General features: G+C 46.2%; 1 protein-coding gene across 1 annotated transcript in view; it reads right to left on the bottom strand.

Moving 5' to 3' along the window:
- The window catches only part of TLL2 (tolloid like 2), a 90,144-nt gene that overhangs the window by 46,173 nt on the left and 18,054 nt on the right, over window positions 1-25,917 (bottom strand). Inside the window, exon 2 of the mRNA XM_065638788.1 lies at window positions 12,160-12,270. Within this exon, the coding sequence (XP_065494860.1) occupies window positions 12,160-12,270 (111 nt within the window). The remainder of the gene's footprint in view (window positions 1-12,159; window positions 12,271-25,917) is intronic.

Raw genomic sequence — 25,917 nt, 5'->3', positions numbered from 1 at the left:
GTAGGCAGCAGCATTCCCCAACACCCTGTTTTCTCCCTGGGCATTCCCTGCTGTTCTGGAAGCGGTAGCATCACTTTTATACTGCGACACATCTTTTTAAAGAAAGCATTGCAAGAGATGGGACAACCTGACCCAACCTTTCAATCGAGAGTCAATGCTTAAGGGAACAATGTTCTCTGGAGACAGGGAAGGACTGAGAAGACTGGAAGGGGCCTTTTCCTGCAGGCTGTAACAACCACCTCTGTTCCCCGGGGTAAAAAGACAGACAGATGAGAGAGAAAAGAAAGAAAATAATTACCTACAACTTGTTTCATCTCACCAATTTCTTGGTGAGAGACCCCTGCAGCTCCCTGGCTTACAGTGCTTTTACTGAGGCAAGTGAAAATTAAAAGCTAAAGTGAGTACCCGAGTACTTCGTCCATGTGCATGTCTCTGCTGTATGGCCCAGTTCCCACACACAGTGTGCAACTTCTCCCCTCCCAGCACATCAAAGCAGTAAGGTATAGCACCAAGTATCCCCCAACCCCATTGCACTTCACTTCTTGTCAGTCTGATGGATCAAGATCTACTTCTAACAGGTGTCTGCCTCTCCATCACATTCCTCTCGACTCGCAATAATCCTCCTCCTTCCCTGTCTTTCCTTTGAAAGGAAAGAAAAACAGAAGTGAACTTGCAGGTGATAAGTAAACAGTAAGAGCTGGCTTGGGTTTGCCCATTACTGTTCTAACAGGCAGCACAAGCGCCCCCGCCCCCCTCTGCTACATCCCTTTCCCTCTGACCTGCACAGTCTAATTGCTTCAGCCTCGGGCTGCTATGGGCACAGCCAGGCACAGCTTGCTGCCCCGCAGCATCCCTGCCCCGTTTGGCTGTGGGCTCCCCATCAGAGCCCAGGGCTCCCTGCAGCCTGCCCCAACTGTTCCTCCCACTGAGCCCTCCTAATCCTTTTGTTTCACCCTACCTTGTTTATACTGGATAAAAATTAACTCAAAATGAAAACACTACACTGGAAGCTAAATTATGTTTGAATGCAATTAAAACTCCTGCCACGAAGAGTGTGTGGTGCTAGCACAGAGACCTTTCTGCCCAGACAGTCAGATGCACCCCGTTCTGGAGCTGCTTGGAGATTTTTTTCTTGGAGATTTTTTTCTTGGAGATTTTTTTCTTGGAGATTTTTTTCTTGGAGATTTTTGGTGACTTCTTGTCTCTGGAAGCCTGTGTCATGTTTAACAGGCAGTTGAGAATACTAAATAGATGTAGCGGAGACACCCCGTCCACTTGGTCACCCACCAGCTCCACCACAGCTTGTTTAAAGGACAGCCCAAACTGATTGCCAACAGAAGGGAAACTGAGGTATGAAGTAGGGCAAGTGGGGCTTAAAAAGCTTTGAGAGTGAAAGCCAAACGTGACCACTGCAGGGTAGCCTTATGCCACCTCCAGCCCCATGGTCAAACAGATGCCGGAATCATTTGCAGTCATTACAGACACAGCGGGGGAGCTGGGGGTAAGCGGCAGAGGAGCTTTCCCCACTGCAGTGAGCTGCTGGCAGAGAAGCTGCCCCGTCCAACCCAGAGACAGCTGCAGTTTAATAGGGAAGTCAGGTCTCAAGCCCACTCTCTGCCACAAACTGACTCCAGGATTCAGCAACACCACCAACTGCAAAAAGTGGCTAATCCCCTCCCCAGCGCAGCTTCATGCATCTCACACTATCTGCTCTGCTCTAGGAAGTGGAACAGCAAGATAATCTGAATATTTCCTTTTGCCTCTGATCTTTGCCCTGGAGAAACTTGTTACCATTTCCCCAGGGGTGTCCAAGTCACCATCTGGACTCAGAACTGCAGCAGCAAACACAGTCCAGCATTTCAGCCTAAAACTAATGTGCTTTCTTTCCCCACTTCACAGCTGAATAAATACTTTGTCCTTGCCATTTGAAAAGGGGAGCCACAGCGAAGTTTTTTTTTTGTCCACTGTAGCTACAAACACCAGCCTTCTTTCCAAATTAGGCCTGAACAAGCAGCTCAGAGTGAACGCATTTATTCCACAAATGTAACCCCTTTCTGTTCACAATCAACCACGAGCAGTTTACAACTTCTTCTAATTTATTTGTTGTTTGCTATTATCCATCAAGCCATTTTGGCTACCAATTGTTTCTTGGACCTGCCAGCTATTTCACTGAACGGGGTAAGCAACTTTTATTTTGTGGGCACAGCAACATCCCCGCTTGAAAGGAAAGAGCCTGAGGGTCAAGGCATCCGAGCCAGTCTCATGGAGTTACCCTCCTGCAACGACTGCTCTTAGAGCTTATTAGACCATACTCTTTCGCTGACCATTTCTGTCTCCAAATTTATTTGCTAAAACATTCTCAGAAATGTCAAGGCAGCCTGTGCAGTTGAGGCAAATTCAATTTTTCATTTGAGCGAGTATTCAAGGAAATTAGGCATTTGACCGGCTGTGAAACAAATGCATGATTTAGGCCATTCTGCGGTTATTGTCTAAGCACTGTCGAATTTTACAATTAGAGTAATGGATTTAACTTCCAATGTGATTTCCATATGGATAAACTGATCTCCTCAAGTACATTTGCCCATGTGTTCCCTGCATCACAGTTAATTAATATAAAGCTATTTAATAACCTCCACTTAAACACAAAAGACTATTCAGACTCTTCTGGCATCAATAAAAGGAACAGCCTCCCAGTGTGTTATACCAGCTGTAGACAAGAGCAAAAGAAAATTTAATTAAGAGCGATCAAGAGCAAGACAGATGCAAACAGAAATCAGATGATGTAAATGCTCTACATGGTGACTACCCCAGCTCCGTAAAGGGTTAATAATGCCATCTAGCACCAACTTCCAGGTGCCCGAGATGTGCACAAAGGAGAACTTATGGGATGGGGAAAGCAGTGGAGCTGGGAGCCAACGACAGACAAAGTCAAGCAGGGATGCAGCATCATCTGTGCAGTGATACTGCTGCAGTGATGCCCAAAGCTGATAGTGACACCACATCGAATAGGAAGGAGCTATAGAAACAGGCTGCTTGGAAGCAGCTTCAACTGTGGCATCAATGTATATAGTTTCTGCAGATGTCTTTGGGTGCTTAAAGAAAGTTAATTGCTCATTAACAAAATCTAAGCTGATTGATTTCTGATGTGCAGTGTTTGACAAGAGTGATACCAAGCTACTGCCTTCCTGGCTGATTTCTGAAAGCAGCATATAAATTGGACTCACAGGATAAACACCACCAGAGTTTCCAATCAGAATGAGTAAGTGGCAGAGTTGGAAATAGCTGGGGATTTTTGTTACAGTGAAGAAACCTTTATTGCTTGTGCAGTTTAATTAGAGCAACACTGCAAAGCTCATAAAATCACTAAAAGAAAAACTATGTAAGGCTGAATATTGACAGCACAGCAGAAAAAAAAACACTTATTTTGACAGGCGAGAGGCTGCTATCCAGAAAAGTTGATTTCAGGGAACAGTGCATTTACAAAACAAACTTTGTGGTGCATGTGACCAGCTGCCATCAGAAACCGAAATGAGGAAAAAATACATCTTACACCCTGGCGAACACAGAGCAAGTAACAGGGCTGTATCATTCAGGCTGTGCCCTGACAAGGACCACATGGTATCTTCACCTATTCCTTGGGACTCCCTGTGCACTGCCCAACTTTCATCACGAGCAAAGGGGAAAGAGGAGACAGACTTCATTTCTCTTGCAGGGAGTGAGGCATTTCTCTGCTTGTCACAAGTCAAGTTTGGAACACCACAGCCCACCGTGTGAAGGCACACTGCAAGCCCCACTGGTCCCAGCTGGTTTTGAAGCAACATGTTGTACTGGAAAGCACCTAGTCCAAAGAAAATCAGAGCCTGCATACCTTGTGGTGGGACAGGTGGAGTAAAGACTCCAGCATCTGTTGTTGCTAGTCAGGCACATCGCAAGCAGCAGTTCACTGCCCAGGGAGGCTGTGGACTGCTCTCCACTAACATCTGATGTCGACTCAAACGTTATCTAGCACCCAAGCACCACACTCTCTCTCACGTCACACTTCAAGGTCACACAGGGACTGTACAAAACACAGCAAAAGTAGGAACAAAATGCACACTGGGAAGCAGGGATAACAGTAAGAGAGCATTTGTCAGCATGTGAGACAGGTCGCCATAGGTATCACCTAAGGGAGAGGTCTGAGGAGGCAAGTAAGGAAAACAACTAACTCCCTTTGGTGAATATAGGAAGGGAGATTCAGCCAAACACAACAAAGCCTCTTCGGGTAGGGAGCAAGGTGAAACTGCCTCCTGAGGGAGGAGAATACAGCCCTCTGGGCAACGGGGAAGCCGCTACATGTGACCCAAGGATGAGCGGGAATATCTAAAGCAGGAGAGCTGAATGTGCAACACACATGTGGAGTGATAAAAATCCCTCACACATACAAGGGCAGGAGCAAAGAAACCACCACATTGAACAGCCAGGGGAATTCTTCCTTACTGGAAGCAAGCAGTGCAGAAAGGGCAAACCAGCCCAGCCAAAACCACAAAGCTGGCCTGTGCTGTGCTTTTGGAAGTCTGAGATGCAAAGCACTCCAGAGCAGAATCCGCGCCTGTGCGCTGAGCTGCAGCTCACTGGACAGGCCAGCACACGTGCCATGCAGCACTTCCCCGGGGCTCCAGACCCGACGTCTGTGCAATCACCCCACACACTCTGACTGACAGATCAGCCCAGCAGCAGGGGCAGGATGAGAACAGGCAGACATGCTGGACAAGGCACCTTCCCCGCTCCTGACAGCTGCACTGTCCTGACTCGGAGCTGCTTCAGACTTGCAAAGGAGATTATCCTCTTTGCACATACACACGTCCCACGCTTTGGTATCTTGACTTGATCTGCTTCTATCCTCTCCTCCTGTCAGGCACCGGCCTGGCAGACTGTTCCTATGACTAGCAAAAGTGCATCCCCAAGATCAGCAATTGGAGAGAAAAATCCCTCTCAACATTTTCCAAAAAGGACTTCAAATTGGCACTCAAGAATCAAAAAAGAAAAGCATTTGCAATTAAAATATCAACCCTAAAGATTAGCATTTGCTAGCAGGACAGACTTAGCTACAGGGGAAATCAGAAGGTTCATCAGCAATAGCCAAGGGTCATGTACTTTCTAGGCAATTATTTTTATGCTGGAGAAAAATCAGGCAGTTCTGAGAAGGTTGCAATAGGATTGCAAGACTCTGGGCTGGAAGGAAAAAAGCCACATTATCTGCTTTTCTGCAAAGATAAGACCACTGGCTTACTGTACAGAAATGTGGAACTGGGAAAGGGGGTAACTCCAAACACCAGTGTGAACAAGAGCACACTCAGGCCTAGAGAACTCACCCAGTTCTTCTAAAGGGGAGCTCCTGCCTTGCCTTAGCAAACTACAGAACTATAGGAAATTCATTTCATGGTTGTCTGCTCTGGTAAAATGCCCAACTGAATGGATTCAAAGATAGACACTGGGGCTAGTCGTAGGAAAAATCATTTGGCACAGCTAAACGAACCTCAGCAACAGGCCAAGCACCAGGCGTTTGGCACCTACCTTTCCGCAGAGCAGATTGAGGCTCCTCTTCCTATTAAGAGACTGCAAAGACTGCAGAGAGACATCCCTAAAGTGCACGCCATGTGTTGTGGAAAACTGAAAGGAGGTGTGCAAACAGACGGACAGAGCCCTCAGACAGATCTCTTGGAACAAAGATGTTCCTCTACCCACATAAGACGAAGCAACCTTCACTAAAGATTTCCCAGTGGAAGAGCAAACCCCTGTAGAGAGTTCACAGATGTGGGTTATGTTACAGCACATACATAGTTATTTGCATTACTCCTGGCTGGTTACAACCAACACAGCTCGGATTGAGTTAGCACAACCCATAGATAAGCTCTAAGCCTAAATGAATTAGATATTGGGCCCCAGGCAGCACTGAATCCAGTAATGCTGAACTCCACCCTTTCTGCTCTGAACCAAACATGAATTACAAAAACAGCTCTGAGCTTGGCATGCATGTGCCAAGTCAGCTGAATTTAAGTCTCTCCTTCAAATCCATAAATGACATCTTCCCTGGAATCTCGGTTAGTTGTGCTCTAAAATCCTTGGATTTTGCATTCTTCTGGAAGTTCATTTTGTGCTAACTTAAATTGCACTAGAAACACAACAGTAGCATCAGAGAGGACTTGGAAGTAACATGCAGCACTACTCCTGGCCACAGCCCCTAGACTGAGCAACCTCTCCCAAAGCCCTGTCTGTGACTGCTTCCAGCACCTCCAGCGCTCCAGGGGAGAAGAAGTCTTATTCTCCACCCTGGCTGAACAGCACAACTCTTGGCAGGAGAGCTGCACTCCAGCAACCTGTCCTGCGAGCAATCCCCATGTCACAAGTGAATCAATGCCATTTCTCAGGACTGTAACCAGAGAACAGTGAAACCTGTTTCAGGTGATGACAGCCCACCACAAGTGAATGAAAAGCTGCTATGTAGCTTGAAAAGCACTGCAGTCATCCCCCTGCACCATACAGACTTTTAGGTGTGCACTCGCACAGGACTGCACATTCTTCTGCTCCTTTCCAGATCTCTTCAAGGTTTGCCTCCACACCCCAAAGCAGTTTACGCACATGGCATTTAAATCTGTGATTCCTGGGTTGTCATGCTACAGGGGAAAAAAAAAAAAAAAAAAAAAAAAAAAAAGCAGCTTTGAGCCAGTCCTGAAGCAGGAAGATTCCCATGAAACCAGGAGATCATGGCATCCCAAAGCAAGAAAAAGCAAAGCAGCTTCTGCAGATGTGGACCTTGTGCAGATCTGGTGAAGCGGAGTAGCTGCCTGCATTTTCACAGCATGCTCAAGAACAGTGGAGCTAGTGTGTGCCAACAAACCAACTCCCTGCTCTTATTAAGAGAAAGTTTAATGCAGAACTCCTGTCTGCCTTGTTTGCCAGAGAATAGGTTGTATAAATTTGCTGTCAGAGCCTCCAGCCATTCATGGCAGCCTCTGTCTCCCCTCTGATTTCAGGAGAAATCCCGGGATCAAACATATCCCTGTCCCAGCTGCGCTGTTATCTGAAGTGTTGCTCACTGTAGCTAGCAAAGATGCTCTGTAAATCCTTCTTGCCACTCACTTGTGGCAGAGTGAAAGCCTCATCAAGGCCTTTAAGCCATGAGCCTAAAAACTTCTCAGGATCAGAGTCAAAAAAACCCGAACAACCCCGTTTTGACTGTTCTTGAAAAGCATTCTTGGTGGCAGCGGGATGCAGACTTGCTGGGCCAGCACGAGTGAGGGCAGCCGGACTCCCACGTCTGCTGATCTGCTGGTGCCAGACCCAGGAGAGACAAACTTGCCTTCCTCACTCATGGAGGTGCCTTTCACAACTAGAAAATGCCTCTGTGACATGAAAGTCACGAAAAGAGAAAAAAAATCAGAGAAGTCCTCTTCATCCCTAAGCTGCCGGAAAAGACTTAAACCTGCTAGGATTAATTAAATAGGCACAGCCTTCTCATAGGCATGGCAAGAAAAGGAAAGGTCTTCTTCATCCGTGGTGAATGCTTCAGCAGATAAAGCAATAAAACAGTCACCTTGCACCAGCAGGCTCACTTGGGTCCAAAAGAGAGGTGACACTCTTCAGATTCACAACCTGCCTGTGGGTTTGCTTGTTTCCCCGCATTTCAAAGATATCTGGGGGTTCTCAGCAACACAGGAATCCTCTTTGACTCAAGTTTCTTCTAAACTAAAAATATATTGTAAAAGCAAATATTTTCACCAAAGTTTTAAATAAATAGATAAATAAATAAATAAATCACACCCCACCAAACTATGAGAAACTTTTCAAAACTGTAAGCTCTTTGAAAAAAAAAAAAATCTTTCATCAAAGTGATTAGGAGCTGGTGAAGCATGGGCTTGCTGAGGACAGCACTGACTGGCAGATCTCCAGGTACCTAATGCTTTTCATTATGTTTTGAACCATTACTGTATCTCTATGGGGCCAAGTCCTGAGGCTATCCACTTCAACACCACTGCATGAGAACAACCAATTTTCATAGCAAACATGACATCTAAACTTAATCCCACAGAAACAGAGACAGGGAAGCAGCAAACTTAAGCATTTTAAATGCAAAGTAACACTTTGGTTTTAACAACATCCCTTACTGGTTTTCTCCTGTTCTAGCTCCAAAACACTTCTGGGGGGAGGAGGAAATTTCCTGTTTGGCAGATTCTTATTACAGATAGTAATAGCAGGATGAATAGATGATGTGGAGGGCATAGTTTGGCCTGCAGATTCTCTAATAATACAAAAAGCAGCAAACAAAAAGAACACAAGCAATTATTTGAACTTAAGACCTAAGTTTCAAAGAAGGGCAGCTAATGGGAGAAAAAAAACCAAACAAACTTTTTTTTCTGGTTTGGAAAACTAGAAAAACATTTACCTCAATTCAAAGAGAGGTCAAACTGTGCAACCGTAAACAGTTCTTTTACCAGATCACTGATGAGAGTAAAACTGAGCTTCAGTTAGAACAAAGCTGAGGCTGAGAGACCTGTGTAAAGGAGCACAGAAGTCATATAACTGGAATTATTTAAAACTGGGTTGGAGGAAAGCACTATGGAATTAATCTTCAGGCAAATCCTGAAAGGGTCCAGATGAGAAATGAACTATAGTTTGCAGTCCTGAGCCCTCTTAGAAGAGCACGTCTGCTGGCATTCACTCAGAGTTCATCTGCACTGTTTGCAAATACTCTCTGCTAACTTCGAACTCAGAGTTTTAACGAAGTCAGCTGAGATCAACAGGCAGACACCTAAAAACTACTTGGATTAAATGGGCTAGACTTAGTGGTAGACTGCCATCACGCCTGCTTTTCCCTCAACACAGCCTGAAGAAAACCCTACCGCTGTAAACACATCAGAGAATGATGTCTGCACGCAAGATGCTACTGCAAAGCCTTCTGCACTTTTCAGCTGCTCAGACTGTGCTCTCTTTCTGACAAATCCTTGGAACAGAAGCTCCTTGGGAGAAAAGGAGACAGCTCATATAAATAAGGACTATCAGGTCATATTCTGCACTCCAAAAAGCTTTAAATACATAACACGAGTGATGCAATTCCCTATGTAATGCCAATCCTTTATGTGACCAATCACACAAAATAATCCTGACACACCGGACAGAGACATCCAGACAAAGCTGAAGAGGGACATAATTGCTGGAGCTCTGAAGCAAGGTACCAAGTTGGGTACCAAGGAGACAGCTACTCCTAAGTGTAAACCCCACATAAACAATCTCCAAGGGCATCACCAGAAAGCTCTGAGCCAACGTCCCTCTGAGGGAAGGAACCATGACCCCGCTCTGTGACTTCATCAGGAGGACAATGCTATTCAGTCCATTGCTTTACATCCCAGATACTGGGAATGAAACAGTAGCTCAAAATATTGCTGAGAAAATGCTTGGAAACACTGAACTTCAAGGCATCCATTCTCCCAGAAGCTAAACCAAGGGCACTGCTGATTCAGCAAAATAAAAGACATCCCACTCTCAAGTACACTCCCAAATTTTGAGGGACTAAATAGTGATTATAGTGTTTCTGCAAGGAGGAAATTAATGCAGAAATCAAGCCTGAAGTACGTCCATGATGTGAAATTAAGCTCAGCACAGATCTGTGGCAGAATCCAGGTGGTCCACAGTTCAGATTCCCTGCCCCTCTCTCAGGCCCAGAGAAGGGCATCACTACCTTTCTAGAGCAAGACTGGAAGGAGGTGAAGAGAAGTAGGAATGGGAAACCTTGAAACATCTGACAGTCTCAGCCCTCATGAACCAAGGCAGAGCTTTTACTAAAACAGGTCACCTCCAGTTGGATCCAGTGAAGAACCATGTCCACTGCCACCCATAAGAACATGGGAACCTCCTTCTTTCTCCAGAGCCTGACAGCTGCAGATGCTCCACACAAGCTAACAGGGTGTAAGCCTATAAACAGCCCAACAGCGTCAAACGGCACAATTTTCACCCCTCCTCCCAGCCAAACAGCATTTTCTGGGGACAAGGAAACAACACATGTGAAGAAGAATGCCTGGCCTAATAGCGTGTTCAGAACTGCAGCTCCCAGATACGAAGAGCCTGTGTGTCTGTATATACGTATTAAGTACTTCCTCCACTATACAACTAATCCGATTAACAGCTTTAGGGAACTCTGAAATGTTATAATTCAAGGGGTCCCATTCATAAAAGGTCTTAGGCTGTTTCTGTACAGAGGTTGCATTCTTCCCACTGGAAATAAAAAAGCGGAGAGCAGGAGTTTCTCCCAGGGAAGAATGGGTCCCAATCCCCACCATGCTGAAGTAGACCACCCTCTCACAATTCACACGAGTGTCAAGCAAGCCCCGCAAGAGCAGAACCAGCCCCTCGTGCCCCTGCGGAGAGCCCCCTGGCAGGGCAGCACAGAGGTCCCTCTGTGCAGGCTCTGCAGAACAGGGGCTGCCCACTGGTCAGATGGCACTGCCAGGGGCTGAAAGCCAGGGGGACAAATGAAGCTGGACAGAGATGAGAACAGGGCCGAGCAAGTCATGCAATATCACCCACCTAATGCGAAGCAACGTATGGTGCACCGGCTTTTGCCTCGGTCAGTAAAAGCTGCCAGGAAGAGACTAATCCAACCACACAACATGAGCCATGGTTGTAAGAGACCAGTGCCTGCACTACATGATAGAAAAGTGTATTATAAAAATCAATTCATTTGCCAGATGACACACATCTGGTACCAGTGCCAAGTAAAAAGAAATGTGCTAGATATGACAACTAAAAAAAGCCACCAGAGCAGATTAATACAATCAAACATATCCTGGCTTTACTTCCCCAGTAGTTTCCTCATCTAACTTCAGGAACTAACAAAGGGATGTGGAAGAGATGGATGCTGCCTGCCTCACTTAGTCCTCATTTTCTGATTTACCTTCTCCTCTGAAGGCAACCTACTCCTAATCATCTGTCACCTGAGAATGCATCACAGCCCAAAACGTGACATCAATGGGCTAAGTGAAACAACAGCGCAGGATAATGGCACTTCCAGGGAGCGATCTGTAATCTGAAGAAAAGGACAGTCCTCCTTTGCCCAGAATGTCAGCATCTCCATGAGTTTAATCAGTTACACTGACACCAAAATCATGCCTCTGTGTTGGATGTGTCATCTTTCGCACTCATCCCAACAGGAACCCAGAGCACCGATCCCCAGAACACGACCTATGCAGTGCTAAGATGCTCTGAAACCACAGCTAGGCAGTCACAAGGATACAGAACTAGCCACCAGTCCTTACAAATGATACAATACGAGCTGAGATGCACAGGGATCAGGTGAACATGCAGTTTCAGCGATTCCTGGCTCTACTCAACTTTTCAACCTACTTGCTAACCTAAGAGTATAACAGCAGGGGAGAAAAAGAAGTTTGTCTGGTCCTGCTCGGTCTCCAGTCTCTCTGGTACCTCTCCCAGAGCTCAGACTTCCAGCAATTTCTCTTGCAGCATGAAGTGGAGAAGAGGCAACAATTCTCCAGAGAAGCCTCGAAAGCCACTGCAGAGGGTTTTGGAGACTGTTAGAGCTGGAGTCCAGAGAGAGCTCCTGAGTCAAGAAACAACTCTGGTCTGGCACAAGACCAGCGTAGGGGGGCAACATAAGCATATGTTACACCATCTATTATTTGCTTTATAGAAAAATCAACACAATTTTTAACTTATTTCAATTATAACATCACTTCAAGAGTAGTCGGTATGCAAGACTGCAGTGAGTTTTACCTAGGTAGACAGCGGAAAAAATGCATTATTCCATTAAGACAGTACATTGCAAGAAAAGTGGGGGGAAAAACAATAAAAGTCAAAACTAATGCCAAACCGAGTGTCCCTAACACGTTTACTTCCAAATTTGCAAAAAGGCAGTTACTTGCAGAAAGAGACCAGTGTTGTAAATTTGAAAATCTTCTTTCTCAGACAAGATAGGATTGGCTACATCAAATTGCAATTCAGTTTTTGTTTAACAAAGTTCAGAGTTGGATCCCACCCTAGGTCACATAACTGAGCTCTGCATGCACCTCCCTGCCTGCAGGAACAGGCACCACGGGTGAGAGGGAACTCCTTCCTCTCCAAGGACAAAAACAGGGGAAAGAGGCATCACCATGTTGGGGCTGCCCTTACCTGAAGTGTGTCTTGTGTTTCCATCTGAGTGTTTTGTTAAGTCAACAGTTCTGTCTATTTGAAACAGCTTCAGATCATCTTCATCTAAAGCGATATCTCCCCAAAAGGCAGCTGGAGAGAAATAAACTGCAATTAGTTTAGTCTTTATTTTGGAAGGGAAGTACAGTTCCTATGCAGCCCGTATCGCACCTAAAAGGCAATTACTCCATGGACCAGAAAAAGGTAATACACAGTAGTAGTTTTCAAAGTACAGACAGAGTGGACATCAGTGGAGGTCAAGCAACAGCATTTAAATTAAGCCACTGTGCAGATCTACCAAAAGGAGCTGATCAGCTGGGATTCCTCGTGTCACTCATTGTTACAGGTCTGGCTCTCAAACAGGCACTAAGGTGGTGGCATTCACCCTTCATTAAAGCCTACAAGGAGGACAAGCTCTGGCATTTCCCTAGTTAGTCTGAAGGAGGTAGTGAAGTTGCAGCTCAGATCCTGGGATGTTGCAATCACATCATTCCCAGGCCAACAATTTGCACAAGACAGGAGGACAGTGGTGAAGGACAGGCACTCAGCTGCAGACATCTCAAGGCTACAGTTGTCATCCTGCAGGACCTCATACATGGGGTTAGTACTCAGACACACTGCACTGCCCTAAATCCAAGCTGAGAGGCAGCCTACCAGTTCCACTTTGGTGGAGAAACACCAGTTATTTGTCCTCTTGTGGATCAGTTACCCATAAATAAGTTTGCGGATTTTTTAATTTTGTAAATATCCTTGAGATTCAGCCAGAAGCCATGAAAATAACATAAACAAACTGATACCTCGACATTCACAGCTCAGAGAAACGGACTGGAAATCATCTGAGTGGAACAAATTATACCCTGGGAGTATCCTGACTGAGTTGACGCTGCAGTGCGTAGTTACCATTCTGGGAATGTGAACAAAATAAACACAGGCAATGAAGCACTTGACGAAGCAGAACAGATCTTTCAGAGACAACAATCAGATTATGAACAGAAGTGTTAAAACTCATAGAAGAAGCCTGCATAAGCTGACAAAAATAATAAAAAAACCCCAAGCAAATTAATCAGTGGTACAGTTTAACGGCAAGTCAGACACAGAGCAATATTGATTCACGATCTGCAACAGCGACCAGATTTGATGGAATAATTTTTTCTTCTCTTGTTAGGTCAACAACATTTACATTACTGAGGGTGGAAAAACATCCCATTGCTACACTAGCAACATCACTGATCAAAGCATGCTAGACCTGAGAAACCAATGCATGTTACCAATCATTTCACTTCTGTTGCCAAGACCAAATAAAATATGGACCTTTGCCTGAATACCAGAAACCTGCAATCTGATCTGTGGCAACTGAATTATGAAAGGTTAACTCAGAGAGTACTTTCTGATACAACATGGCCCTAGTTCTGACGCAGCACTTGCCTTCTCTATTCTGCATCTCAGCCGGTACAACAGCATTTGCCAGTGTCACTGTTCTGGAAGACGGGGATGGCAAGAAGCCTTTGCCTGCTACTGGGCACATCCCAGCTACCACAAACCAACCCAGCCAAGAGCTGCTATGAGCCGCAGAGCCCTGGCATGAGTGGAGGGAACTCAGATGCGTCCCCCTTTCCCTGGAACAAAGCTGTCTCCTCCTGGTTACCTGGCCACAGCAGAGCAGTGGGAAAAAGCCCCAAGGGAGGCTGGCTCTGTCTTTTTGATTGGGTCTCCTTAGCAGTGGTACTAAACCCCAGATTACAGAAGCATGGCAACAGCTCCAGAAGAGACCATAAATTTGTGCAAACAAACCTATACACAGACTGACATCAATTTTAACTAGGACAGAGCCTCTGTTTGCTACACTAACACAGAACTCAGGCTCTCCCCGGCTTCTTGGCAATCCAAGCACTCATGATCAACAGAGAAGAACCTAAAATACTGCCAGATCCCCCCCAGTTAACAAGTCTACCAGCATGGCCAAACATCCCAAGCTGATTGGGAATGGCCAGTGAAAAAAAGCAGAGACGAATGCTCTTATAACTGCAATTTGAAGAAAAGACATTTTTTTTGTCCAGGTAAATTATTTGCTCAAGACAATGGTGCAGTCAAGAGGCAGATATGCAAAGAGCATCCCACACCATCCTATTCTCTCCCCAGCCACATTTGATAAGTTACTATTACACTGGCTAATTAGATATCCATTCCCTACCCTCCTGCCAAACCTATCATTCCACTTCAGCCCTAAACTAATTACCACCACCCTGGGCTCTCGGTGGCTCTTCTCCATTAGTATGACACAGTTTGTTTCTCAGGCTAAGGCAGCCCGTGCCAAAGCACGGCTTTCAGGGCAGGCCTGCAGCATGGATTTACATCAATGGAATTGTTACATTTTCCTTCCCAATGGAAGGCAGCAGTTTTCTCCCAGCCCTAGCAAAGGAATCTCTTTCTGTTACAAAGCCATACATCATCCTGAAAGATGGCCCACTACAAAAGCCGAATTTCCCTAGCATTTATTTCCAGCTCTCTGCAGTCCCGGTGTGCTCCAGGGGAACCATGATTTATCGCAGCCCCAAAACAGCTGAACAACTTCCTCGCTGGAAGTCCCGGCTGAGAATGCTGTGCTGCAACTTCTCCTGTGCTGTCAAAAGCTCCTTCCTAAAGGCATGCAAGCCTGAAAGACACTTGCTTCCACCCCAAGGGAGTCATCCCACAGGAAAGCCCAAGTACTTTATTTTAAAGGGTCACAAGTTCAGAGACTGCTGGCAAACGAAGCATCTCAAAGCATCCCTTCTGATTTCCTTTACCAAGGTCTCCTTTTTAATTTAATGTGGGAGGATTTCCAAAAAAGAAAACAAAAACAAACAAAAAAAAATTTAAAGTCTCCCAACAGCAAGCTAACAAACTGGGAAACCAGTATTTCTCTTGGCAGAGAGCTCTGCAGCATACAGCCAGGTGCAAACTCTTAACACTCAGTACAACAGCATGCCAGCTTTTCTTTAAGAAGATGCATTAATCCTTTTGGATAGTAAGAACAGAGCAGCACTTATTGACGTTGATGGAACAAATATGAGAGTTTGCTTCCATGCTGAAAGATCCTAAGGTACCAGCTTCTCTAGTTCTAGAGTTGATTTTGCCATATTCAAATAGCACAAGGGAAAACCAATGTCCCACCTTAGGAACATGAGCTGCTGGCAAGGAGTGCTGGGCATATGCAGACACGGGTAGGCAATAATGACTGCCACCTCCTGGCAAACAACATTATGACTATTCATGCACTGGTAAAAACACGCCAGTTATTTTTGATCATTTGCTGATGCTTCCCAACCTGACAGGTCTGAGCACCGGGAGATTTAATTTTCAAAGTTGGCCACAGTTTCATTAGGGATAACACTCTGCAGTCTAACCACAGATAAATAAAATCAACAGATCAAGGTGTGTTCCCAGCACCTCCATATTTCTTTCTTCGCAGGAAGACAGGTCTGCTGCTGTTGTTGAACTGCCCGCTGGCACAAGAACCAGCAGAACAGAATTCCAAAGTATGCTAAAAAGAGTCATACCTCGAAGAAGAAACTCAACACATTCCTTTGGGCAAACTAACAACTGTGCCAGAGTGAAGAGCAAGGCCTCGAAACAAGGTAGAAACCAGTGAAAGGAGAGAAAATAACCCAAACCAACATTTTGGAAATAGGGCCAGATCCCGAGCACTGCACACTCAAGCCAAAGGAGGATGGGAAACTAGTGGCAGTAACGAGTAAAAGAAAAGCATCAAGACCACAATATTCAGCCATTATGTTTTCATCTGGATCAGTTTGTTTCTCCTCAGTAGGAACAATCAAAAGTTTCCCACTGGCCAGCTTCATGGACAAGCTGCCTCGAAGGCTCTGGTGGTAAACCCCTCCATGCAGCAAGGGTGTTTGCAGCCAGAGCTGGAGTCTGGCACCAGCAGCATTTCCCAGCAACAGGGGCTCAGCAATTCAGTTTTCAAGTGAGCAGGAGCTCCCCTGCCCAGGGAGCATGTTTCATTTCAGAAATGAGTCTCAGCTTGTGGGGGAATGTCTAAGACAGTCCACTTCCAAATGGCAACGAATATTTCAAAACTGTCAAAACTCCTGGGAATCAGAGTCTGAATCCCAGTTCGGATGTCTGCAGAAATCTGAATTGCCTAAATTATCACATGTAGTGCTCCCACAGCACCCTCTCTTGGGAAGTTATCTGCAGTAGACTGAAATTAGGCCAGAAATTCTGATTGATGTTCAATGAATTTATTTTCCTGGAAGGTGACAATGCAGGAACAAAGAAATACTTTGGGCTTGAGTTTGTCCAAAGCTGCAAACATGCATGTGAGCCTACACAATGACCAGCTTTAAGGAACAATACATGCTCTCCCTTGGCTGAATGCCACGTTATTTTAACCAAGAACTGAACAATTCGGTGCCATGAATTATAGTGCCTGCCATGATTAGGTTAAGAGAAACATCTTTTCATTTTAATATTCATAACTCTCCTGCTGCTGGTTGCTTCCTCACTCATGGTCTTCATCTTTTCCACATCGACATGGCAGTCACTCTAGTCCAATAACCTATGAATCCATTCCTGTTACGATGAGCAGTGCAGGAGGGCACATGTGAACACAGAGCTGGGAATCCGTGCCACAGGCAGGAAAGCAGCTCCCTCTACGGGCTTTTAAATGGTTAAACACCTGCCTCTTCATAAGAAAGCACTGCGGGGGGATGGCTGCTGCCCAGTACTTCAGACCACCTTACAGGGTTGAGGATGCTGCTCCCCTATAATGTGGGTGCAAAACCCAAGGGACTGGCTTAATCCCTCGTGTTTCCACACAAAGTTCACTGAGCTATGTGAGCTTCGTAACTTTTTTGCTCTCTCCACTTTCTGCTCTAGCTGATGGCACACATCCAATGGCAATGCTGATACGAGAGAGGGCTTTGGCTGTGCATCTCTGAATTGTTCTCCCTGCAAGCTGTACACAGTCTGCAGAGTGCCTCTTGGCCACATTTTACGTGCAGGCAGACGGACTTTAGGAAGAAGCTATCATGGACACACAAACCTATGTAGTTTGATCTCTACTCCCCAACAGACAGATATGCACAAAGCCACCCCACAGGCAGTTGAATTCACTTGGAGACCTCACTTCTGTGCAAGTGACACCAAGCTCTGCAACTCACTTGGCTGTCCTGCCCAGGCAACCCTGGCCCCCTCCTGCTGCCTGAGGGACACAAGTCCCTTTCCCAGCTCCTGTCCAACTCCACCATGGCCACAGATGCTCCACTCTGCTGAGGAGGGGCTTTGACTTCAGCACCTTCTTTTCTCACAAGCCAGGAAGGGCTTTCAGATCCAGCTTGGTTCCAAGTGCAAGCAGTATGTCAACTTCTGCCAGTTCAGCATTTCTTCCCTCCACCCCAGTGTTTAGCTCTCAACTACATACTACCCCATCCCATCCTTGCCTGGACACCTCTCCATTTGCTATAGCTTAGTGCTTGAGCAAGCAATCTGTACATAAGGTAGGCTAGAAAGAAGAAAAAAAAAAATCTTTTACTGCACTGAGCTAGTGGACTATGAAGCAGCAGTCTCTCTTTAGAGCACCCAGGGATGATGAGAAAGCACGTATTTTGTGTCATTGGCTACCTACATCCATAAGCTGAGCAGCTGACACTTTCCTAGCCTGTAGAAGAGAGTGCAGAGAAATTGCTTTTAAACAGGGCTAGTGTTGATAAGTCTGTTGGTTCTCCAAGTTACACAAAGTTCAGAGCCACATAGAGGAAGAGCCAATGGTGACTCAGAACAGGCCTGGTATCTTCTCTTTAAGCCAATAGCCTGGCAAGATGTCCTTGCCAAAAACAAAACAAAACCCTTGGTTTGTTGACTTCATGCAATTTAACCAACTCAGCCATTGTTTCTTCTGTCATAGCTGGTTTAAGAAGTGCCAAACCCAGCATTTGCACTAAGCTGTGATCACTTTATCATCTTCTTGGTCCAATCAATTACAATTGATTTTAGAAACATATAGTGCTGGCCCTGCATCAAGAGAGTGTTATACACACTTTTAGACAAAAAAGATATTTTCTGCAGTATCCCACAGCCAGGTGCAATCAGTCATCGCAGCAATAATGCACAACAAACAGAAGTCGGGCATGGCCATGGTGTTCATATTGCCAATAAAGACTGGAGCTGCTGTATCCAATTAATCCAAAGCTTCATCCTGCTCCACATCTCCCAGCCCTGCACTATTAAGCATACTCAGGAATTTATTATGGAAATCAACAGAGGAAACAAACTTCCAAGATCACCAGACCTCGGACTGCTGGGCAGACAGGAGAGTTTTCCCCTTACAAGAGCACGGCATGTAGAAACTGCCTCTTGCACCGCATCCTTAGAGAGAACTGCTGCAGCTCCTTTTCAGAAGGACAAGAGCAGAAAGCTTCATATTCAGCCAGATTTAGGGGAAGCTCTGCCATCAAACCAAGCTGTGATCTTCAAGGGAAAATTTGGGAAGAAATGCTCTAGTCACAGATAGGTAGAACCTGGGAAGTTGAGCTGCATCTCAGCTTACAGGAGTTAGCTTCTGAAACTCCATCACAAAAGCAAAGCCATGGTGTCTCCAAAGCTTACCCCAGAGAGGGAAAGTAACACACAACAGCCTCAAAAAGCAGCTGGTGCAAGCAGGAAAAGCCTCTCACAAATACAGTGCTGATCAGGTGCAGCTTTTCATGAAAAGTACAGAAGAGACACAGATGGCAGCTGGATCATGATGCAGGGAAAGGGGAGCCACACACAATTCTCTCTCTGACAGTTAGCAAGTAGTCCAGACAAGCCCTGGCCTCCTATAGCTTTTGTCACACCCTGCTCAAAAGTTATTCTGACTAAATAAAGACAGCTGGTGCCCAGGTCTCTTGTATCTGCTATCTCCATCCCCTGCCAACATCACCTTGCAGTGCACAGTTCTCAACCTTACTATGAGCAGCAACCAGGAAACAAAACCACTAGCAGATAAAAGCATTTTGTGATAGGACCCATAAATAGCACGGTGGCACTGCTCGACAGAGGCAGTACCTTCTCCAAGAGCCTATGAAGCGTCTCTCTTTAGCTCAACCTGCAAGGCAGCAACACTGGCTTGGAAATCCAGCATCGCTTCAGCTGCCCTTTAAGAGCAGGAGATGGCAAGGTTCTGGGGAATGAAATCCAAGAATGCCTTTGTCAATTAATTATGGAGAAAGCTGTACCACAAAAGCCCCATCTCACACCCTCCATCAATTTTGCTGCTCAATATAACTTTAATTAATCTTTCCTTTAGCAATTTGAAGGAAGGGTGAGCACGCTGCAAACACCCACTGAGTATTAAGTTGATTTCCTGCTTTATAGTCCTCTTTCTCTCCCTGTTGGCCCAGCTATGATTTGTGGCCCTTCGCTCAGAGGCATTTTTCCATGCTAATGTAATCCAAAGCCCCAAGCAACAATCACATTCAGAAAAGTAACACTTCACACAGCTGCCCAGCCTCTGCCAGCACAGAGCAGATCCTCTCCTGCCCCCTTTTCTCCCCCTCACCACAAGAGTTCAAATCAACCACCTTATCTCCATACCTACAGCAGTTTTGTCTAACGAACTAGCAACATTTTTGTCCTAAGTAACTAAGCAATCAGGTGTCCCTAGTTTCCTGCTTGTGCATCTTCATCATCAAATCATGCAAACATGACGTCCTGGCTGAGGTATGAGGCTGGTGTTGTACTCCAGACACCTGGACCTAAAACTTGAAGGTAGGAACTCCAAGTGCAGCTGAGCTCCCCAATAACTCCAGCCACCCTCAGAGAGAGACACCACTCCACCTTGGGCTCCTGGGGCTGAAGGCAAGGTCTTCAGTGGCAAACACATCTTGGTGCACAAGCCAAGTCTGGGGTAAGCAGCAAAATAAAGACAACCGAGTGCAGCCCAGCTGTGCGGCAGTGGAACAAGCTCTTTTCAAAGGATCTTCCCCTCCACCTGTGGGGAACACAGGCCCTGATTTTCAGCAGTCAACCTTTTCAGGCTGGGGCGGATAGGGATGACCCTCTCACCCCAGTGCCACCTCAAGGACAGGCGCAGGGACTGGCTGCCGACGGTTTCTGTCTCGGGCATTCAGGTCCTTCTTCAACACTACTTTCTCAGTACCACGGGTTAGGAGACCTTGACCTAACACATAGCCTTCCTCTCAGCAGCTGTCCCACAAGAGAGATTTTCTGAGCCTTGTGGCCACCAGCTTCAGTCTTCTGGGAGGAGGCAAACAAGGTCAGACCTTCTACTCAGGTAATTCCCATACCATGTGACTTGCTCCAGATTTATTCCTCAAAATTAAGTTGAGAAGTAACAACCTTAGAGATAGAAGAAGAAAATTTAAGACTAAAACTGCTCTAACCTTAAACTTGACTTGGGACAGCTCAGTGGCTAAGCACTGTCCCCCCACTGAGGACATTTCACCAGCCATGCTCACAACGCAGAGTGAACCATTAGATCTTATTCGACTTACCACTTGGGGAGGGATGTTTTTCCTTCAGGTGACAGCTTCCTTTGCAAAACCTGCCCCTTCTCTCTGACACACTAGGCGTCAAAACTTCACTGTTCTCATCCCAAGCAATGCAGCAGGAGAATTCACTGCCACCTGCCCACCCACAGAAAAAAACTGGCTCATCACAAAAATGAACAGAAGCAGAGCCATTAGCTGAGCTGCATCTCCAAAGAGGACGGTAGCAACTCAGGCCTGCTTGGAGCAAACTTTAAGGCAGGCTGACATTTTAAAACCACGTGGTTCTGGATGAAAGGGGGTTGCTGACGGTATATCACGTCTACTCAAGGGCCAGACAAGGAAAGCAAACACAGGCTCATTTTACTCATTGTTCTTTACCCACCAGCACCAGAAGAGAAGTGTTGCAGCACTGTTGGAAGAGAGAAAAGAAATGGACAGTGGGCAGGAAAGAAATGGGAGCTATTTACAGAGGACAGCTAATTTGTGCTGTTTACAGACTTCCCCTCTGAGAACTCAGGGATGGGAGGGTGGCAGGGGGGTGGTTTCAGCCATTAAAAATACAACGTGAGAATCCATTAGTTTTCCATAGAAACAATGTCGTCATAGAAGCGAGACAAATCTGATCAGTCATGCAAATGTGCTGATGTTAAATTCTCAGGCCTGGGTGGGGAATTTGGGTTGCCAAAAAACACAACAATGAAGAGATCAGAATGAGACTATCAGCCAGAGTGGCTGCAGCACCGAATGGCGTGGGATGTGACCAAGGGCACCCCCAGACTACAGTGGGGTTTGTGCCCAAAGCCAGGCCTAGGTGCGCAGCAGAACAGGCAAAAGAAAATGCCATCCATGTGTGAGATCTCAAGAACTGGGCAAACGCCATAGTCCTGCCCTGCAAACCAGCAAGAACCTCCACAGACCACCGAGCTCACTGCAGGGAATGAAAGGGTCAGCACCCCACAGGACTGGGGCCCTTGCAAGCTGCGAAATCACAGCACCAAGGAAAAGCAGGAGGTGGTAGCAGAGGAAACAGGTGAGCGTGCCTCGTAGCACTACACAGCAAAGCAGTGAGCAACACAAGTTTAGGAGAGGTTGGCTGCACAAGGCACCAGCTCTGTCCCAGCCACACGCTGAGCCGTGATGCCACCTGAAACACAGCACTGATGTTAATAAGGGGCAAAAAATACAAAGATGTATTTTTTCCCTGCCCAACTAAAAAAAAAAAACAAACAAACAAAACACAACAAAAAAGCATCAGCAGATTTTATCTCCTTTCCTCCCTCTTCCCTCTAAAAAAAAAAAAAAAAAATCAAACTCCACAAACACTCCCCAGAGGGAGATGCTACTCACAAAAAATTACAGCAGCACCCCAAGCAAGAGGAGTGGAAATCACTCACCCTGGCAGCAGAGCGCAGATCTTCCGTGTGAGGAATCCAGCCACCGTCATGGACTGGCCTCACCACAAGTATTTAGGAGTTAAAAATAACCTTGGAAAATGAAGCGCTCCACCCCCAGCAGCATGCAAAACATTACTAGAGTGACGCTTGTGACAAGGATGCTTCCGGGTAAACCTCACCATGGGCAAAAACAGTTCAAGGAGACATATGAACAAAATGAAAAAAAGGAGAGGTCAAAACACATCCCAAGAGAAATTTCACTCAGGCTTGTCCATAAGCCAAAATACCACTATTTGTCATCACAAACAGCTGTTTGGTTCACCTGTTAAGATCGAAAACATGTTGGTTTTACATTTGAAGCGTTTGATGCTTCCAGCAAAGGGAATCCCCTCCGCACAGGGGGTTCCTGTGCTGGTGGGGTGGCTGCTGGTGCCCACAAGCCTGTGGAAGGGCTGAGCCCACCGGGGTCCAAGAAGAGACACTTGCACCTGCACTGCGCACCTCAGGGAAACTCCCTGTGCCACCAGCTTGCCCAGAAACAGGCATTTGCCAAGTAACTCACCTTGGTCACAGAAACCTGATCTATAATGCCATGTAATCCAAAGAGGTGGCTTTCCCAGAAGGTGACAATCCTGCATGGTCCCCAAATGGGAACGGTGCTGCTGGCTCAGCGTGACACGGCCCAGAGCACAGGTTGCTGCAAGGACACTTGGTCCAGGGAGACTAGAGCCACCTAAACCACCCCATATCCCTTCTAGTCATTCCCTGTTTTAAACTCCTACAAGAAAGCCTGAAAAATAAACAGTGATTGCCTTGTCAGCAGCCTGCTCAAATACCTCTCTGGATTTGCACCTTTAGAGACACAAGGCAGAGGATCCAGACAGCCAGACTGCCCCAGCAGACACCTCCTCAGGTCTGCTTTGCAATGGGGAGCATTACAAGACCATCAGCAGCACACCCGTATCTGAATGCTGCGCTGTGCAGGTGTCCCTGTGTGACACATACACACACACACACAAAAAAAAAAAAAAATCACAGTGCTGCCCTCATAGGAGAGATTCCTGCCACGGCCTTCCTTCAGGTGGCTCCTTCTGATGTCCCAAAACTTCTTCCTTCCCAGTCTGCCTTATCAGCAATGCTCCCAGAGCTCTGCTTTCATTGCTTCCTCACCCTTTTCTGAACCCCACTGCCATAAACCCTCTGTTGTTGTCTTTCAGTGTTACTGTCCCACACCAGCTAAATTCAGTCACCCAAGTATCCACAGCAACCATCACTGCAGTCTCAGAAACTCCCACCTTGGTCTATCTCATCACAGCTGGCACATATAAAGTCAACACACTCAATATTCAAGACCACTTTTTATTGTCCCAGCCATACACACCACAGTGAGCACCTAGGGCTGTACAGCAGCGCAACTATCCCAGTGTACAGAGCTCTACAACGATTTAAATTTCAGAGGCTGCCCAAGCTCCAGTTAGAGAGGCATCGGTTTCAGATGCAATTTCTCTCCATACAAAATTGCTCTCAAGAATCAAACCCTAATGCCACAGCAGTCACAAAGTTCTGCTTTCTTCAACAAGATCTCTTTACTCTCTATTTACTAAGATTGCTCAGAAAGGTGTAGAATTGTGCTCTGATTGGACCTCAGAGCTTTAAACCAGTGTGTCGATATACTGACATACAAGCAGAAGACACCAGCAAAAAAGTCACAGACCTACAGTCTTCTGTTGACACAACTGATTCTGCACCAGCAGTGAAGGGTTAAGTGCCATTGCATCCATTCATCTTGTTATCCAGTAGGTGCCCATGAGAAGTTGGTCTTTATCCGATGCACACCCCGTAACATTCTGGTTCTGTTTCACTTCAAGCACTTAACTACATCTGTGTGAGGACATGCTCCCCACTTCCCAAGCAAGGCAGCTGCAGTCTCCACTCGCTCAAACATCAGTGACAAAAGCCTGCTCAAAAACATGCATCTGTTTCACGTACGGCTCACACAGCTAATTTAAACAGTTTCCATATGTTGCCAAAAAACTGTGACCAAATGCCACTTGCAAATAAATGGGGAGATTGTCTGTCTTTCACAGAGCAAGGTTTCAACACACAGCTCGGAGCAACAGTTCCTTTGTTCCCAGGTCTGCCTGGGCTTCCCCAGCCCCTTCCACACTCAGATGCTGCTGAATGGTCCAAATGCTGCCTCCTCCTGGGATCACGGCACCGCAGCAACACACTTAATGGACCACGGTGAGAAAAGACCTATAATGAACACCTCAACATGTGAAGATGATCTATCGGGTCAGGCAGTGCCACCACTCCCTGCTCCTGGTTCCAGAGAAGTGACTTACTTACAGGGCAGGTGTGCTTTTTGGTCAGCCCTCGTCTAGAAATTACCATCAGGTGCCAGGCTGTAGTTGTTAGAATAAATGAAGCTCTGGAGCTCCATGTAAACTATAATTCCATGTTTCCACATTTTGCTGTGCCATCTGAAATTAGCACCTCACTTCTAATGCACAGTTCCACTCAGTTCCTGCTCAGTTCCACTGTGGCAACAGGTCATTTGCCAAATTACAGCTAGACCCCATCCAAACTAATGGTCTGTAGCTGGGTAGATAGGAGGACTGAGCAGACAGACCTTCACTCAGGGGCACTGCTCTGCAAAAGGTAGATCTGGTCACAGAAGCAGACAATAAATATCTCTATTTGGAAATGCAGTGGAGGCTATTAGAAGGATTTAAAAGCTCAAAAAGGAAAGTACATGGATGCCAATTTTTTCCGTGTCAATAATGGCACACTATACTTGCACCTCAAGAAAGCACAGTGCAGAATCTGTGCCTGCTGGAATGGGCCTTGCACAGTAAAACCCACCTCATCTCTTCAGACAAAGCTTGCTGAAGCAGGCACCAAACAGATGTCCCAAAGAGCCATGCAAAGACATGTTTCTCAGCCCATTCTGAAGAAGTGAAGCAATCTTTTTTCCAGTCACAGAATCCAAGGCAGAGCTGCGTGTCTCAGCTTCCCATCCCAGTGCTCCATCATTAGACAGACCATCTGCTGCTGGCCAGCACCAAGGTGCTGGAGTTACTTCCCCTCTCTTGAGGCTGAAGGGTTTCAAGTCCTTGCCACTTCACAAAGAAGTCGTGCTATAGACGGGGCAGTCGGACCAAGCGGAAGATGAGAGCACTCAGCTCCAAGTTCACTTGCACACTGGGCTGTTTCCCATTGCCCAAGTCAAGGAGATTCAAATTCACCAAAACTATCCTACTCCTACACCTCGTGGCCATCCCAAAGCATCTCCTCCCTCTCTGGGAAAGCTGTCAGAGGCCGCAGGACACAGTTAACTGGAAGTCCCCCTCAAATCTGACGTAGGGTGAAGCACATGAAAAATTACTCATGCAATTGATTCACATGGTTTCCGTCATTCATAAATTCCTATGCAAAAAGGAGGTGCATTGGATTTGCACGTAACTGATCCAGACAGCTGCAGATTTCCATAGGCACTAAGTGCCTGCAGGCAGAAGCCACTCCTCATGTAATCCTGTTAAACAGCTGGAATGAATGAAAATGCTGTGCAATTCAGCACGCTAACTGCAGCCACCTCTGCTTCCACTGTTAGTGCAGGGTCCTCTCCAGTTCAGTCTCTTCCCGTGGGTCCAAATTACAGGAGTTATTTCATGCCCTGAACTCTGCAGGAAGCCTGGAGCACATGCAAGTATGAGGCTACAGTAATGGAAGGCTGCCCTTAGAGACTGCTAGGAATGTATCCAGGATCTCTGCCACAGTCTGTCCTCTCATGCTAAGATGTAGCTTTTGGGGAAATCATTGCAGAACACACAAGTCTTCTCATGAACAGA

Source organism: Caloenas nicobarica, chromosome 7 (genome assembly GCF_036013445.1).
Source record: "Caloenas nicobarica isolate bCalNic1 chromosome 7, bCalNic1.hap1, whole genome shotgun sequence".
Lineage (NCBI taxonomy): Eukaryota > Metazoa > Chordata > Aves > Columbiformes > Columbidae > Caloenas > Caloenas nicobarica.
This window is presented reverse-complemented; position numbering and strand designations above follow the sequence as displayed.